At 43.3% G+C, this 18,532-nt stretch overlaps 1 protein-coding gene and 1 pseudogene across 1 annotated transcript in view; both read left to right on the plus strand.

The window, feature by feature from the left end:
* Positions 1-10,730, plus strand: part of LOC123753351 (uncharacterized) — a gene marked incomplete in the record, with an annotated part of 352,004 nt that extends 341,274 nt beyond the window's left edge. The window contains 1 exon segment of the mRNA XM_069326285.1: positions 10,537-10,730. Within this exon segment, the coding sequence (XP_069182386.1) occupies positions 10,537-10,730 (194 nt within the window).
* A 730-nt stretch (positions 10,731-11,460) lies between these two features.
* LOC138364284 (COMM domain-containing protein 5-like) lies at positions 11,461-18,086 on the plus strand (annotated as a pseudogene).
* Positions 18,087-18,532: the final 446 nt, after the last annotated feature.

The raw sequence follows: 18,532 nt of genomic DNA on the forward strand, positions 1-18,532 counted from the left end.
GCACTTACCGCCGTAGAGCATCTCATAAGGAGATACTCCTAAGGACTCATTGGGGAGACTTCTGTAAATACACATTATAAGGTCAATCTGCTTATCCCAATCCTTAGAGGTTTCACTACAAAACTTTTTCAAGAGTGCTTTGATAGTCTGATGACTACGTTCAAGAGAACCCTGTGAAGCAGGATGATAGGGGCTGGACAATACCCGTTTGATGTTGAACTCCTCCAGTGTCCTTTTGAAGAGATCACTGGTGAAGTTGGTACCACAGTCGCTCTGAATCTCCCTGGGAAATCCGTATTGAGTGAAGATCTTCAATACATGTTTTACAACCGTAGCAGCCGTGATGTTCTTCACTGGAACTGCTATGGGAAATCTGGTGGTAGGACACAGGATGGTTAAGATATAGGCGTTACCCGAACTGGTCCGAGGTAAAGGACCAACACAGTCTATTATGAGTCTGTGGAAAGGTTCCGCAGGCACCTGTATGGGAATCAGTGGCGCTCTGGGAATGGAGATGTTCGGTTTGCCTGCCATCTGACATGTATGACACTGTTTTACGTACTGTTTGACGCTATTTACCATACCTGGCCAGTAGTAGTCTTGACGAATTCCATGGTAAGTCTTGTTGAAGCCGTAGTGGGAGAGCGCTCCGTGGGCCAGGAGTAGAATAGTGGGCCGCAAGCTGGTAGGAATCACAAGTTGTTCGATGTTGGCCCAATCGTCCTCCTCCTTCAGTTTACTGGGTCTATATCTGCGGTAGAGCAAGTCGTTCTCTAGGAAGAACCCAGGAATACTTTCGGGTTGAGTCTCAGCCTGGAAAAACAATGGTGTTAAAGTAAGATCTTCCCTCTGCAACTTACGGAACTCCAACTTGGTCAGATGCGGGGGTAGTTTCTGAGGGTCTTGAGGGACAGCGGTAGCAGTAGAGTCAGCTGGCTGTGGACGTGCGGCTTGTGCACGGGTGGTCACGAGAACCGGAGGAGAAACTTCATCACTCTCTTGAACCTCTGCTGGAACATATGCTAGAATAGGGTTACTTGGCACAGAGTTACACACCTGGGGTTTGTCCATGACGATCAGGTTGGTCGGTTGCTGGTCTTCTGCCAAGTCGTTGCCTAGGAGAAGTTGCACTCCAGGCATGGGAAAAGGCTTTTCCCTGACGGCGACTTGGACTTCTCCGTTCACGTAGGGACAATCCAGGTGGACTCTGGCGAGAGGGTATGGAGTGGTAGCAGTGAGGTCAGTGATGAAGACAGTTTCTCCGGTGTAGACGATGTTGGGCACAGCCGACTTCAAGATGATCGATTGAAGAGCCGCTGTGTCCCTCAAGATCTTCAATTTGAAACGTCCCTCCGGATTTGAACCGTTGGCAGAGACAGTTCCAGTATACAGGTGGTTACTGAAAAGAGAAAGATCATTAACATTAACACCAACATTCATCACAGGCTTACCGGACTTAGGAGGAGTTGGTTTGGGTTTCTGTGGGTCAGTGGTTCCCTTGTATTGAGACTTACCACACTTGTCTATGGTATGTCCATAGAGTCTACAATACTTGCAGTACAGTTGCGAACCAGCTTGATCGGGGCTCACTTTCTCGTAACTGTACCACGACTTCTTACTGGAGGATGGTTCGGGTGTCAGCCGGTGGATGAGGCTGTAAGTGTCAGCCGACTTAGCACACTTCAGGTAGTCGGTTTCTTCTTTATCTGCTAAGTAGAGACGGACAGAAGGCGGCACACGCCTCAAGAATTCTTCAACAAGCATCAGGTTGACGAGTTCTGTAAAAGTAGAGACATGTGCTGCTTCCAGCCATTTCATGAAATATCTCCGTTTTGTGTTAGCAAACTCGAGGAAGGTAGTGGTATTTGCCTTCAGGTGGTCACGGAATTTCCTTCTATAACTTTCCGTAGAGAGGAGGTAGGCGTCCAACACTGCTTGTTTCAGAGTGTGGTAGTCATTCTCAGACGCCAAAGTACTGAGTGTGACTGCAGCTCTACCTGTAAGATGGACTCTGAGAAGTGTGGCCCATTGGTCGACAGGCCAACTGAGTTGATTAGCAAGGGTTTCAAAGGTGGTGAAAAACACATCAACTTCTGCTTCTACAAAGGATGGCATTAACTTACTTGCATGTGATATATTAAAACTGACGGGAAGATTGGCAGTAGCTTGCTGGCGTTGAGTGAAGTGTGAAGTTTCCAAGGCGATTTCGCGTTGACGACACTCTAGAGCCAGAGTCGCTTGTTGCTTGTCATGTTCGCGTTGCATCTCCAACTCGCGTTGTTTGGTTTCAAGCTGTACGCGTTCCCGCTCCTGGAGTGTTTCAAGCTGTACGCGTTCCCGCTCCTGGAGTGTTTCAAGCTGTACGCGTTCCCGCTCCTGGAGCATTGCAACCTCACGTTCCTGGAGGGCGAGTTCACGTTCCTTGTGGGCGATTTCACGTTCGTGTTCGTCCTTTCGTATGGCAGCCGCTTCTCTTTGTTGTTCGAGGGCTTCCCTTTGCTGCTCACGTTCAATCTTGGCCAGCTCTAGTTTAAGTTTCATCGTTGCCAAGTCAGTTTTATCTGCAATATAGTAAGTTTCATGAGTTTCAGAGTCGATCTTACCTTGCTCTAAATAGTAATCCAGCATCAGGTTGTGTAGGTCATTTTTGTTGGCTTGGTAGGGAACTTCTAGTTGATACTCATGTGCAAGAGTTTGTAATTCAGTCCTCTTGGCACGACTTAAAGTCCCTATTTCACCTGCTGGATCTGCACGGAAAGCTTGGAGACGAAACATGGTGAATTTAGCAAATAAAGGTACAACGAATATTCAGTTATAATGAACGTCAGAAACAGGACAACGTGGCAACTGGTACCTATCCTGGGGGATCTTTAACAATTAAAGTTAAGTACAAGGTGTTAAATGATTAATTTAAATCAAGGGCGCAGGAAATCTTGTACCCGTTACTCATGTAAGAGGATAAGGGCAAGAAAATCCTACTAACAAATGAAACAAGAGTTTCGAAAACAAATGAAACAGTTAATTGCCTCAAAAGTAAAATTGGTAGTCCAAGGATGTAGGCATACCTTGCCAAGTCTCTATAGGACATAAAGCAAGTTTTTCCTACTGAATTTAATATGATACTTACAGAATTAGCGAACTTTTGTGCTCTGAAAAAGTAAGCTAATTCCCTACCGTTGTATGTATCATCATCTCTGACTGACGTGTAGGGGTGCGAGGTGTCAACTGGTGACGAGAACTGCTGCTGAGGTCCCAATTCAGCAACTAAAGTTTGAGCTAGAGGAACTATGGCCCTCTTTGTCCTCCTACAGTCAGATTGCAGAAGATTGGGTGCTCTTGACCCGGGGCAGACCACAGTACCAGGGTACCAATATGATGATCTGTCAAAATGAGAAATATCCAAGGGACAAAGATGGTAAACACGAGTAATAACACGGAGGGAGAGATGACCAATTAAGAGTATGACTGCGGCCTACAGTCACCACGTAATCCAAAGTTGTCTCACCTTCACCATATGTTACTCTCGTAATGCACAATACACCGCACCATATAAAAAATGAAATTGAATATGAAAAATAGTAAAAGCTACGTTAACAAAGTTAAATACGCTTACCATAAATTACCACTTGGCGCCAGTACCTGAGTGAAGCTCCTAGGACAGGCCCCCATATAATATGTGACGGTAACGCGTTGGTTTTCGGCTGTTCAAAGCTAGGGGTATGGCCTCGTCACATAGAATAAAAAAAAATAGAAAATCTGGAACTTCGTCTGTGGTAAGGTAAGGAGAAGACACACAAAACACAAGTAAATTTTAACAATGGAATTTTAATTACGTTAGATAAACAAAACATGAATAAAATGGACATACAAATTCGTATAATAAAATCAATCAATCAAAATAATAAGAATAAGTAAATGACAAAATGAAAAGTTACGTTAAGACAAGTGAGCAATAACAAGCTGTGCAATATACAATAAAATGAGAGGTGCAGGAATATTGGCTTTAAGCTATCACCTCTCTTAGTACACGTAAGCCAAAGCTTCGTCTACCAGGAAGAAGTGTTAACCGTATGAAAGCACTGAATATTCTGAGGACTGAGGTCGTGGCGGCCCCAGACATCAAGTAGTATGGGGGGGTGGAGTGCAGTTGCAGCCAGACCGGCGGCCAATCAGCGAGTAGCCGGCAACAAGACAGGTAGTTTGGCGGTTTGAGGCTGAGCAGGTGTCCCTGGCTGCATACGTTTTGTGCTTTGGCAAACCTTGGAGATGTTGTTGTCGTTGTTGGACATTTCTTCCATAGTAGTTTTATATATTTGTTGCGACGTATTTTTGGAGGGAAGAGCAGGCTCAATCTCTTGAAGGAGATTATCGTCACAATATATATATATATATATATCTATATATATATATATATATATATATATATATATATATATATATATATATATATATATATATATATATATATATATATATATATATATATGTCGTACCTAGTACCCAGAACACACTTCTCGGCCTACTATGCATGGCCGGATTTGCCTAATAAGCTAAGTTTTCTTGAAATAATATATTTTCTCTAATTCTTTTCTTATGAAATGATAAAGCTAACCATCTCATTATGTATGAGGTCAATTTTTTTTTATTGGAGTTAAAATTAACGTATATATATGACCGAACCTAACCAACCCTACCTAACCTAACCTATCTTTATAGGTTTGGTTAGGTTAGGTAGCCGGAAAAGTTAGGTTAGGTTAGGTTAGGTAGGTTAGGTACTCGAAAAGCAATTAATTCATGAAAACTTGGCTTATTAGGCAAATCGGGCCTTGAATAGTAGGCTGATAAGTGCGTTCTGGCTACTAGGTACAACATATATATAAATAAAAATGGAAATGTTTGTTTGTTCAAAATCGCTAATCTCCGAAAGTTCTTCGCCGATTGCTTTGAAATTTTCACACAACGTTCCATTCACACAACATTCGCATGCGAGCAAGTTTTTATATGCATACTATATAGATGTCACGTCTGTAACAAAAAAAATGTTTTTTTGAAAAACTGTGTTTGTCATGTGTTTTTCGTGTCAGGGAAATCTTCGAAACCTCTTTACCGATTGCTTTGAAATTTTGACACTGATGCATTCGAATAGTCAAGTGTTTTATATACCTACTATCTACATGCCACACCTGTGACAGGTAATAATATGTTTTTTTTTTTTTAAACAGCACCATCTATTTAAATCTATATCTATATATATCTAAATCTATATAAATCTAAATCTATATAAATCTAAATTTATAGCACCATCTGTTTATATCTAACACTATTTAAAATACGTTACGATTTCATTTCAATGTTTCCGATTGCATTGATAAATTGATCTTTCATAGATTTTGATTTATTTTCATTTTGATTTGACTATTTTTTGGTGACATTGCCTTGGAATTGAGCTGCGTTGTTTACCATAGTGTTCATTTCGTGAGTATAGTTTATTTGTTTCTCTTTTCATTGTTTTCATTTCGTTTTTTTTAACTGTTCTTATTTTTCAGTGTAATTGGTGGTGAAATTGAACTGTGTCTATTGATCTACGTTTGAATTTAAATATTTTGTTAGTATTATTTGGTTTTGTTTTGAAAACAAGAAAATGGAAAATACGTTTATTTCACAGCTGCAAATGTGCAACAAACAGCTATGAATCCACCGGCTACAACGATTACTGCATTCTTCATGTTATGTCAGAATGACGCGTTTGCAAAAAGAATGCTGTATTCAGAAGTGCCTATGTTGTTATACGTGGAATGGCAGTAGAAAATCATTTGAACGACGCAAACGAGGTGAGCGAGTCGACGGACAACCTGACATACTCAAATAAACTACGATAGGCAGACTGTACACCGTGCATCCCAATCAAGATGAATGCTTCTTTCTTCGCATGTTGTTGGTAAATGTGCTCAGTCCAACGTCTTTGCTGCCATTGAGATTTGTCAACGGTGTTACACATGCCACTTTCCGTAGTGCATGTCAACCTCTGAATTAATTATAGAAAGACCGACACTGGGATGTGTGCATTAATGACGCGTCCAACACGTCACATCCAAATCAAATTCGTGCATTGTTTGTCATCATATTGACCACCTGCTCTCCATCACCTCCAACACAGTTATGGGAGAAATATAAATCGTAGATGGGCTAAAGATATTATTTGTCAAATACGCAAGGAAAATTCAAATATGAACATGGATTTCACAGCAGAAATTTACAACGAAGCGTTGATAATGATTGATAGATTTGTGCTTAGAAATCGCGAACAAAGTTCTCAATCAATTGGAAATGCCATCACCGAATCGATCTGCTGCTACTTCGTTCAATGTAGAATTGCGTCGTGAACAAAATTACAACTCGGGTGATCTGTTGTCGTATTTGCAATCAAATATTCCTAAGCTAACGCTTGAGCGAAAAGGCATTTACAATCAAATAATTCAAACTGTCAATAACGGGCTTGAAAAATTTTCTTAGATGCTCCAGAAAGAACTGGTAAAACCTTCCTAATTAGATTGATTCTGGCAGCATTTCGATCCCAAAATGGCATAGCCTTAGCTCTTGCATCGTCCGGAATAGCTGCGACATTGCTACCATGTGGAAGAACTGCTACCTCGGCTTTGAAATTGTCATTGAACATGCAATTCATTGAAACTCCCACGTGCAACATTTCCAAAGCATCCGGCACTCGAACTTAACAATATTATTCAGTCTAACATTCAAAGCGAAACAGTCACATACAAGTCCATCGACACTGTTGAGGAAGCAGACGAAGCGGTTAAGTGGTTAAGTATCCAACAGAAATTCTGAATTCACTCGATTTGCCAGTGATACCATCACACGTAAGGCAATTGAAAATCGGCTTGCCAATTATCATGTTGCGAAATATCAACCAGCCAAAACTTCACAACGCCACACGCTTTGCAGTAAACAAATTATTCAACGACGTCGTAGAAGCAACAATCTTGACAGGACCTTACAAAGCTGAAGATGTCCTTATTCCTCGCATTCCTTTGATTCCAACAGATATGCCATTTCAATTTAAGAGATTGTAATTTCCAAATCGATTGGTGTTTGCAATCATCATCAAAGCTCAGGGCCATTCTTAAGAATTGTGCAGTTTATATCTAGACACGGATTGCTTCTCACATGGACAATTATATGTTGCGTGTTCAAGAGTCGGCCAACCAGAGTCTCTATATCACCTCAGACAATAGAGCATCAAATATTGTATACCCACAAGCATTTTAAAATTAAATATATTAGAAACGTGTGCTTTCCCTTTTCTTTCTTTCCCACTTACCCACACTGAGCCACTAAAACGCGTGGCGGGTACTGCTGGCATATATATATATATATATATATATATATATATATATATATATATATATATATATATATATATATATATATATATATATATATATATATATATGTCGTACCTAGTAGCCAGAACGCACTTCTCAGCCTACTATGCATGGCCCGATTTGCCTAATAAGCCAAATTTTCGTGAATTAATATATTTTCTCTAATTTTTTTCTTATGAATTGATAAAGCTACCCATTTCATTATGTATGAGGTCAATCTTTTTTTATTGTAGTTAAAATTAACGTAGATATATGACCGAACCTAACCAACCCTACCTAACCTAACCTAACCTATCTTTATAGGTAAGGTTAGGTTAAGTAGCCGAAAAAGTTAGGTTAGGTTAGGTTAGGTAGGTTAGGTAGTCGAAAAAACATTAATTCATGAAAACTTGGCTTATTAGGCAAATCGGGCCTTGCATAGTATGCTGAAAAGTGCATTCTGGCTACTAGGTACGACATATATATATATATATATATATATATATATATATATATATATATATATATATATGTCGTACCTAATAGCCAGAACGCACTTCTCAGCCTACTATTCAAGGCCCGATTTGCCTAATAAGCCAAGTTTTCATGAATTAATGTTTTTTCGTCTACCTAACCTACCTAACCTAACCTAACCTAGCTTTTTTTGGCTACCTAACCTAACCTTACCTATAAATATAGGTTAGGTTAGGTTAGGTAGGGTTGGTTAGGTTCGGTCATATATCTACGTTAATTTTAACTCCAATAAAAAAAAATTGACCTCATACATAGAGAAAAGGGTTGCTTTATCATTTTATAAGAAAAAATTATAGTAAATATATTAATTCAGGAAAACTTGGCTTATTAGGCAAATCGGGTCTTGAATAGTAGGCTGAGAAGTGAGTTCTGGCTACTAGGTACGACATATATATATATATATATATATATATATATAATATATATATATATATATATATATATATATATATATATATATATATATATATATATATATATATATATATATATATATATATATATATATAACTGAAAACTCACACCCCAGAAGTGACTCGAACCCATACTCCCACAACTGGTATGTACAGGGACGCCTTAATCCGCTTGACCATCACGACCGGACTAAGGAAGTGATAGCCGAGGCTATATGAACCACTTCCCCGCCGGCACTCGGATGGTAATCTTGGGCATAGCATTTTATCAAATCACCTCATTCTTTGGGGCACACGTGAGGAACACAAATGCAAACAAGCCTGAATGGTCCCCAGGACTATATACAACTGAAAACTCACACCCCAGAAGTGACTCGAACCCATACTCCCACAACTGGTATGTACAGGGACGCCTTAATCCGCTTGACCATCACGACCGGACTAAGGAAGTGATTCGAGTCACTTCTGGGGTGTGAGTTTTCAGTTGTATATAGTCCTGGGGACCATTCAGGCTTGTTTGCATATATATATATATATATATATATATATATATATATATATATATATATATATATATATATATATATATATATAACACTAATACACACACACACACACGCGCCAGGCAGGAACCGAGGATGTAGCGGGCATTCCCCCTCTGGACCACGACACTGAGGCGCTGAAATAGAAAACTTGCCGCTCTAGGGTCTCTTGTAGTGTCAATGAGCCTGGAACCAGGGTCCTTAAGAAACCATCTTGTACTCTCTCCCCATTGGCCCAGGGTCTTAGATCCTTTTGGAACGAAGTTGTACTGGTGATCTAATTCCCTGTACTTGGTTGACTTGTATCCCCTCTCTGTGTGTCGCTGCGGCTCCTGCTTGGCTGACAGAGAGGTTGATGTGGTTGCCAAGGTGGATACACAAGTATAGTCCCACGCCAACTGTCTGCCACCTTTCCAAGGGCGCAGTGTGATCTGATTTTGTGTTCACCAAAGAGCAGTGTTGACTCACCACTGTAGCACGATAGTATGAACGGGTAGAGGGGCCGGAAATGGCGATGTACGGCACAAAGCACTGTCTCTCTTCTGACCATGTTGAAGACATTCTTAAAGTCCAGTTTGAGCAGGGCCTTTTCATCAGAAATGTTGGTGATGTATGTTCGTGCTGCATGGGCAACCGCTTCACAGCCTTGGGGGATTCCAAATCCTAGCTGAATTGGTTTCAGCAATTCAGCCGCTTGCTGGCTGACAACCCTCGTAGCAGCCTTGGCAATCAGGCGTCGGAGAGTGTTGCCAACAGCGATTGGCCTGATTCCTTCATCCTTCTTTTAGAGAGCACAGAGGGAGGCACCAAAAAAGAGAGGCCTGATGACCTCAGGTATCTCACCAGCCAGGCACATGTTGACGAACCTTGTGAGTTCCATAAGAAGATCTTGTGGGCATCACCAACCGCAGGATTTAACATATGCTTGATGTGTTGAGGTTTTAATCCTGTAAAGCCGGTACCCAAGTGGAAAACAAAGGGCTGCTTTGTAGACCTCAGATTCACCAACAGTTAATGGGTCTGAACATAGTTAACACTATGTCTAAAATATTTTCATGCGTTGGTTCCTTAATATGTTGCTTAAGAAAGCAATCGTCAGTTAATTCTAGAAAATCTTGTGCTTCATTCTTCCCTGTTCTGTTAATCCAGTTTATTCCACTAAAATTAAAGTCACCCATGACACAAATACTGCTAGACCTAGATGCTCTAGATATTTCATCCCATAGATGCTTTGCTTCCATTCTGTCTAAGTTTGGTGGCCTGTACATAACTCCTATTATAAGATTGTGTGTTTTTTTTCGTTTAATTCTAGCCAAATTGTTTCTGTGTGTGGGTCAGTTTTGATTCCCTCTTTGCGAGTGCATTTAAAAATTTTCCCTAACATATATATGGCTACTCCCCCTCCTCGTCTAATATATCTATCTGTGTGAAATCCATTTATTTGACATTCAGTTAACAATTCTCTGTTTTCTATATTCATCCAGGGTTCGGTGAGGTGCTTTTATCATTTCCGGGTCGCAACGGAACTCAAGCGGTCGCAGACTGTATCATATTATTAGGTTACAGTGCACATGCTTTGAAATAATTAATATATGAAGGTAATCTTATGTTATTGTTTGGCTGTAGTGATATATGAGAGTGAGTACAAGAGTGTGAACATTGCAGGAGGACGTGAGGCCTACAGACAGGACCCGGCGTGGAGGGACTTGGTGCTGTTCTATGAGTACTTCCACGGAGAGACTGGCTCAGGTTGTGGGGCCTCGCACCAGACCGGCTGGACGGCCCTCGTAGCCAACTGTCTCAACCTCACCCTGGGCTACTCCCACGCTGGCCTCACCAACCCCACCCCAACACTCTGAACCTCACCCTGGGCTACTCCCACGCTGGCCTCACCAACCCCACCCCAACACTCTGAACCTCACCCTGGGGTGCTCCCAGTCTGGCCTCACCAACCCCACCCCAACACTCTGAACCTCACCCTGGGCTACTCCCACGCTGGCCTCACCAACCCCACCCCAACACTCTGAACCTCACCCTGGGCTACTCCCACGCTGGCCTCACCAACCCCACCCCAACACTCTGAACCTCACCCTGGGCTACTCCCACGCTGGCCTCACCAACCCCACCCCAACACTCTGAACCTCACCCTGGGCTACTCCCACGCTGGCCTCCCACCCCACCCCAACACTCTGAACCTCACCCTGGGCTACTCCCACGCTGGCCTCACCAACCCCACCCCAACACTCTGAACCTCACCCTGGGCTACTCCCACGCTGGCCTCACCAACCCCACCTCAACACTCTGAACCTCACCCTGGGCTACTCCCACGCTGGCCTCACCAACCCCACCCCAACACTCTGAACCTCACCCTGGGCTACTCCCACGCTGGCCTCACCAACCCCACCCCAACACTCTGAACCTCACCCTGGGCTACTCCCACGCTGGCCTCACCAACCCCACCCCAACACTCTGAACCTCACCCTGGGGTGCTCCCAGTCTGGCCTCCCACCCCACCCCAACACTCTGAACCTCACCCCTGGCCCCCTACATTTCCAGCCCGTTGCCGTCGTGAGGGGGCTTGATGGGCGGCTGCTGGAGTGTGATGCTCCGTGGGACGGCTTGTCCTCTATCCTTTTGAAGTCTTATGTTCCTGCAGTTGTCTTCACTAATTTTTTTTGCTGGTTGCTTTATCCTCTTCCTCATGTTTAATTTTTCCTCCCCACCTTTTCTCCTTTCTGACTGTTCCCTTCCAACCAACTTTAATCCATTCTTATATAAATCCATTCTGATGTCTTCTTCTGTTTTGACGCTGGGTGTTTGGGTAGACAATCTCTCACCTGTAGAACTGTGGTACCTGACGTTGTCGAGCAAGGGGACGTTTTTATTGTTAAACTTTGCCTTCGCTGCTGAGCCTGATCTCGACGGACTGACGGCTCTAAGGTGACGATTGCAGGGCGTATATACACCATGCATCTTGGGGGAGAGGCCCATCTTGTTGGGTGACCTGTCCTCAAATTGTGGCTCCATGGTGAGTATGGGGTCTTAATAATGGACGAAAGTTTTACCTGTTCTTTTTTATGCCGTTCTCTGACCCCTCTTTAACTTCTTAGACTCGTGGGGTGGGCAACCAGGACCCGAGTTGGTCTGTAATGAAAGGCCGGGCTCTGTAGGCCCAGACCAAGCTGCTGCTCTGACTCTCCCAACTGACACTCTCTGCTTCCCTCCCACCTCAGTGGCAGGGTTGAACCCCAGACTCCCAGTGGTGACCACCTAATCACCTGGCGTGTCTCCGTCTCTCGATGTCACAACTGTACCTTTTACCCCATCTCTTACCAGGGGTGCCCGGCGCCATCACCTCTGCACTCGCATGTACATGATTCCTTTCCAATCTAATCCATACCATGATTTGTTTGCCCCGGCTACATAGACTAAGTATTTTGATATCAGTCATGATCCTACTCGTCTTGATGATTAATTCCTCCATAAACACCTCGTTCATTCGGTGGATAACTTTTTCTCTTTTAACCCCTCCCATACTGGTACATGCATCGTTGCAGTCTCTTCTCAGGAAGTGGCTGTCCGCTTTGCTTCGTTGTCCTGCAATCGAGAGACCACAGTTCAGATCTCCAAAAATGCTCTTTTGCATGCCAGCATTGGTGCACGAGGATATTAATTATATCCTAGAGGCCCAAGGCCATTCTACCCTCCAAATACGTTCTCTCGACACCCTCGTGGTCATCTTCGTCAGCCTCTTCGCGTTGTGAAGGTCACGTTTGATAGCAGGTCTCTTCCCTTTCTTTGTCACTCTTGCTGGTGCCAGATGCTCGGTTAGGAATACATCTCCTCTCCTTGCCTCTGCACCAGGTGCTGGAGATTTGGGCATGGTCCCTCCAGGTGCACAAGTGAGGTGTGTCTATGCCCCTTGTGTGGAGACTCCGGTCATTCTAAGACAGAGTGCTCTTCTTCCCAAGCTCACTGCATCAATTGAAGTGACGCTCACCCAGCCATCTCCCAAGCGTGTCTGATATGGTTCATCTGATGAGTTTCTTGGAACGTCTGATGTGGTTCTTGGAACACCATCACCACCTCTCCCCCTTCTCTATTTGGCTTTCGCAAGTGCCGCAGCACGACTGATGTCTTGGTGATATTGAAGGTCTATATTCGTACTGCCTTTGCTGCGAACACCTTCGTTGTTGCTGTTCTTTTTGACCAGGAAAAGGTGGATGACACCACCTGGCGATACCATATTCTGTCCCAACTCCGTTCTTTTGGCCTTCGTGGTAATCTCCCTCTCTTCCTCCGAAGCTTCCTCTCTAATCATCCCCTTAGAGTCAGGCTTGGTGCCACTCACTCTGACTCTTTTCGGTAATACGAAGGTGTGCCCCAAGGTAGTGTTCTGAGCACTACTCTTTTCCTGGTTGCCCTCAATGGTCTTCTTTTCTCCATGTCCCTCTGGAATATTCTCAGCTCTCTATGTTGACGATTTTACCCTCAGCTGTCGAGGTCATAACTCGCCTTTCCTCCAACGACAGCTTCAACTTATGATTGATGTCGTATCGTATTGGCCCTGGCTTCATGGCTTCATGGCTTCAAGTTCTCTACGTCTAAGACATGTGCTATGTCTTTTACTCGAAAGCCGGTCATTCTTCGACCACCTTTGTCGCTTTTTTCGTATATATAAAAGGGTTCTTGCATTGTATATATATAATGTAAAATATATATATTAAAATGTGTACTTACCTATTTCAAGTCACCTTTTTGTGCTTGCTGGGGTTGAGCTCTGGCTCTTTGGTCCCGCCTCTCAACTGTCACTCAAGTGGTGTACAGGTTCCTGAGCCTACTGGACTCTATCATGTCTGCATTTGAAACTGTGTATGTAGTCTGCCTCCACCACATCACTGCCTAATGCATTCCACCTGTTAACTACTCTGACACTGCAAAAGTTCTTTCTAACGTCCTTGTGGCTCATTTGGGTAGTCAGTTTCCACCTGTGTCAACTTGTTCGTATACCACCCGTGTTAAAAAGTTTGCCTTTATCTACCCTGTCAATTCCTCTGAGAACTTTGTAGATAGTGATCATGTCTCTCCTTAGTCTTCTGTCTTCCAGTGTCGTGAGGTGCATTTCCCGCAGCCTTTCCTCGTAACTCATTCCTCTTAGTTCTGGGTCTAGCCTAATGGCATACCTCTGAACTTTTTCCAGCTTCGTCTTGTGCTTGACAAGGTACGGGATCCATGCTGGGGACGCATTCTCCAGGATTGGTCTTACATATGTGGTGTACAAGGTTCTGAATGATTCCTTACACAGGTTCTTGAAGGCAGTTCTGATGTTAGCCAGCCTCGCATATACCGCAGATGTTATTCTCTTGATGTGGGCTTCAGGAGACAGGTTTTGTGTGATATCAACTCCTAAATCTTTCTCTCTGTCCGTTTCATGAAGGACTTCATCTCCCATTCTGTATCCTGTGTCTGGCCTCCTGTTTCCACTGCCTAGTTTCATTACTTTGCATTTACTCGGGTTGAACTTCAACAGCCATTTGTTGGACCATTCACTCAGTCTGTCTAGGTCATCTTGTAGCCTCATACTATCTTCCTCCATCTTAATCCTCCTCATAATTTTTGCATCATCAGCAAACAATGAGAGGAATGATTATATACTATCAGGTAGATCATTTACATATATCAGAAACAGTATGGGTCCAAGGACTGAACCTTACAGGACTCAACTGGTGATGTCTCGCCAGTCTGAGACCTCACCCCTCACAGTGACTCGCTGTCATCTGTTACTTAGGTACTTCCTTATCCAATGGAGTACCTTCCCTTTCACTCCTTCCTGCATCTCCAGCTTTTGCATTATTCTCTCATGTGGCACTGTGTCAAAGGCTTTCTGGTAATCCAAAAATATGCAGTCTGCCCTCCCCATTGTTTCCTGCCTGATTCTTGTTGCCTGATCTTAGAATTCAATTAATCATGTGAGGCATGACATGCTACCCCTGAAATCATGTTGGTGTTGTGTCACAAAGTTCCTTCGCTCCAGATGTTCCACTAGCTTTTTTCGCACAATTTTCTCCAATAACTTGCATGGTATGCAAGTTAGGGACACTGGCCTGTAGTTCCGTGTCTCCATAGGTAGGAGGTAGTAACACATAGTTCACCTGTTACCAGTGATATGTTGTACACCATGGAGAGTGGCAGGCACAGTGCTTCTGCTCCTTCCTTTAGTATCCATGGCGATATTCCATCCAGGCCTGTAGTCTTTGTCACATCCAACTGTTGCAAAAGCTTTCTTGCATTCCCACTGGTAATCTCAAATTCCTCTAGTGGTGCCTGGTTAACTACTCCTTCTCTTATCTCTGGAACTTCTCCTTGCTCTAATGTGAAGACTTCCTGGAATTTTTTATTACATTCCTCGCACACTTCTTTGTCGTTTGTAGTGAATCTGTCTGCCCTTATCCTCAGTTTCATTACCTGTTCCTTCGCTGTTGTCTTTCTCCTAATATGGCTGTGCAGCAGTTTAAGTTGAGTCTTAGCCTTGCTTGCTATGACGTTTTCGTATTGCGCTTCTGCCTCTCTTCTCACCCTGACGTATTCATTCCTGGCTCTCTGGTAACCTTCTCTGCTCTCAAGTGTCCTGTTATTTCTGTAGTTTCTCCATGCTCTTTTACTTAGTTGCTTAGCTAGCCTACATCTCTGATTAAACCCTGGGTTTCTCAGCTGCATTTATTTTTTTTCCTTTTGGGCCGGGATAAACTTCTCTGCTGCCTCCTTATGCTTCTGTGTGATGTATTCCATCATGTCTAGGGCCGTCTTTCCCCTGAGCTCCGTTTCCCAAGTAATATCTATAAGGAATTTTCTTATCTCCTCATAGTTTCCCTTACGGAATGCTAGCCTTTTGTTTCAGTTCCCTTTCTCGAGTACTTTAACTCTTCTTCGACCAGATACTCAAACGTTAGTACATTGTGATCCCTCATTCCTACCGGGGCCTCGAAGTCCATTTCCCTTATGTCGGAGTCATTCAGATTGAAGACTAGGTCGAGTCTCGCTGATTCATCTTTTCCCTTCATGGCAGGGAGGAGCACAGCACCGCCAGGAGTGGCAGGTCACCTTGAGTGGACAGTGGGAAGATCAATTTGAGAAGTGGAGCATCAAACAAATGTTATATTTATTCACACCAAAGTGATAAAAGAAACGCCATGATAAGCTCTGCATCTTCTGGAGGTGGACAAGAAAATGTGCTCTTCAATGCCAGTGTCCCAATTGAGGTGCAAACTCTTGTAAAAGCCTGACAAGGAATGGACAAGCTGACCTTCAGAAGAATGATTAAATTGGGGCTGGGGTATCTGCAGGGAAGTTTAGAACAACCAGAGTGTGAAGCAGCAATTGAGCAACTTTGTAATTCTTCCCAAGGTGTTACAGAGGATACAGTGTTGAATACTTGTGCTCAGTATGCTGGCGTTGTGTCATTGCTAAGGGCAGCAATGAGAGTTAACACTGTTACTACTCGTCAAGATGTTTTCTCTGCTGATCTAACAAATATTGGAATACCAGAAGAATTTGCTGTAGATGTGTGCAAGGTAGTTTATGGGTCTGCTCGATTGGATATTAACAAGCAGCTTATTTCCACAACTCCTGCTCTTCCTGTCATCACTAATCTGGAGAGTCGCTGGAGAGTCGAGGTCACAATCTCTACCAGTTGGCTTTCCCGTGTGCTGGAGCCAGTGGTGATAATAAGGATGGAGACAAGTGAGGGAGCCTCGCATACCTTCCATGTGCCACTTTCCACCAACTTAGATACACTGTTGACAGTCTTTTACATCAAATGGAATCACTTGAAGTATCTCCTGTATGTAAAAAATTATAGATCACATTTGCATTGTCGACTTTTAATGGCATGGTAATATGTGATGGTTTAATATAGAACACACATGATTGTACTTTTATCCAAGTTTAGAATGTCTTCATTACTTCTGTTAAAAAATAATAAGAGAGCCATAGCATTTTTGAAATCTATGTTTATATTGAAGATATAGTACACAGTAATATATAGGACATAGAACTTGCATTGTTGATGATTCATGAGGGTATTTTAATAAATAAGTAAACAACCCCATTACTGGTGCAGGCACTGTAATCTGTGCTTAGTACTCTACTGTAATTACTTTGATTGATAAAGTTTTGTGTTTGGATATGATTACAAGTATTAATTAGACTAGAGATTGCATCCTAGAGCCGGTCGGCCGAGCGGACAGCACGCTGGACTTGTGATCCTGTGGTCCTGGGTTCGATCCCAGGCGCCGGCGAGAAACAATGGGCAGAGTTTCTTTCACCCTATGCCCCTGTTACCTAGCAGTAAAATAGGTACCTAGGTGTTAGTCAGCTGTCACTGGCTGCTTCCTGGGGGTGGAGGCCTGGTCGAGGACCAGGCCGCGGGGACACTAAAAAAAAAGTCCCAAAATCATCTCAAGATAACCTCAAGAAGATGATCTCATTCTTGTGGGTTCCCTGATATGCTGGCTTAAAAAGTTTTTTTGTTGCCTCCTCCATTAGTTTAGCTCTCCATGTTTCCTCGCCTCCATGTGGTTCCTTGTTCTCCCAGTCTATCCTTCCATGATTGAAGTCCCTCATGATGAGCAGATGGGATCAAACTCTACAGGCAGCAGAGGCTGCCCTCTCTATTATATTGTTAGCTGCCATGTTGTTTCTGTCATACTCTTGCCTGGGTCGTCTGTCATTTGGTGGAGGGATATATATCACCGCTACTACTACTCTTGGTCCTCCCATCGTTATGGTGCCTGTTATGTAGTCTCTAAACCCTTCTCAGCCTGGGATAACCATCTCCTTGAAACTCCATTCCTTTCTCATGAGCAGGGCCACTCCGCCTCCTCCCTTACCCTTCCTCTTTTTCATATCAATATATGTACAATATATGTATATATTTTTCTTTTTTGTATATATACAAGAGTTCTTACTTTCTTATACAGCCACTAGCACACATAGCGTTATGTAATCCTCTTTTACATAAAGATTCTGCTAAACGTTCACAGTTAATCTTTGACACTTGTTTGTCTTGGTCACCCAATATCTCTTCCGTCTGAGCTTAGTGTTCCAAGGCCCTTAACTTACTGAAGGTCTTATCCCATACTTCCTGGGGAGTGGATTGGCGCACGCTTCTTTCTTTTCATTCCTCTCTCGTACTCTATAAACTCGAGTGTGGCTGTCCTGCTCACTCGTCTGCCTCTCCCTCCACCCTTCGTCGTATTGATGCTCTTCACCATACTGGGTTACGCCTCAGCTCTGGTGTCTTTCGTTCGACTCCTACCCTGAGCCTGCATGTTGACACCGGCGTGATCACTACTGTCTTCGCTACAGTAGTGATCACTACTGTAGCGAAGTAGTAGTGAGCCCTCTGCTCACTACTCAGAGTGAGTAGTGAGCCCTCTGCTCACTACTCAGAGTGAGTAGTGAGCCCTCTGCTCTTTCACCACCTTCCCCTTTTTGTACGGTTGTCTCACTTGCAAGGTTCTCTCTCAGTTCGTGTTACCAATATTTCTCGTGTCGTTCCATCCTTGTCCCCATGGAGGGTCCATCTTACCATGTTTTACAAAACCTCGACCCCCTTAATACAAGCTTTTACCCTTCCTACAGTTCTAAAACACCTTTTCAT

The sequence above is a fragment of the Procambarus clarkii genome, chromosome 2, assembly GCF_040958095.1.
Source record: "Procambarus clarkii isolate CNS0578487 chromosome 2, FALCON_Pclarkii_2.0, whole genome shotgun sequence".
NCBI classification, from domain to species: Eukaryota; Metazoa; Arthropoda; class Malacostraca; order Decapoda; family Cambaridae; genus Procambarus; species Procambarus clarkii.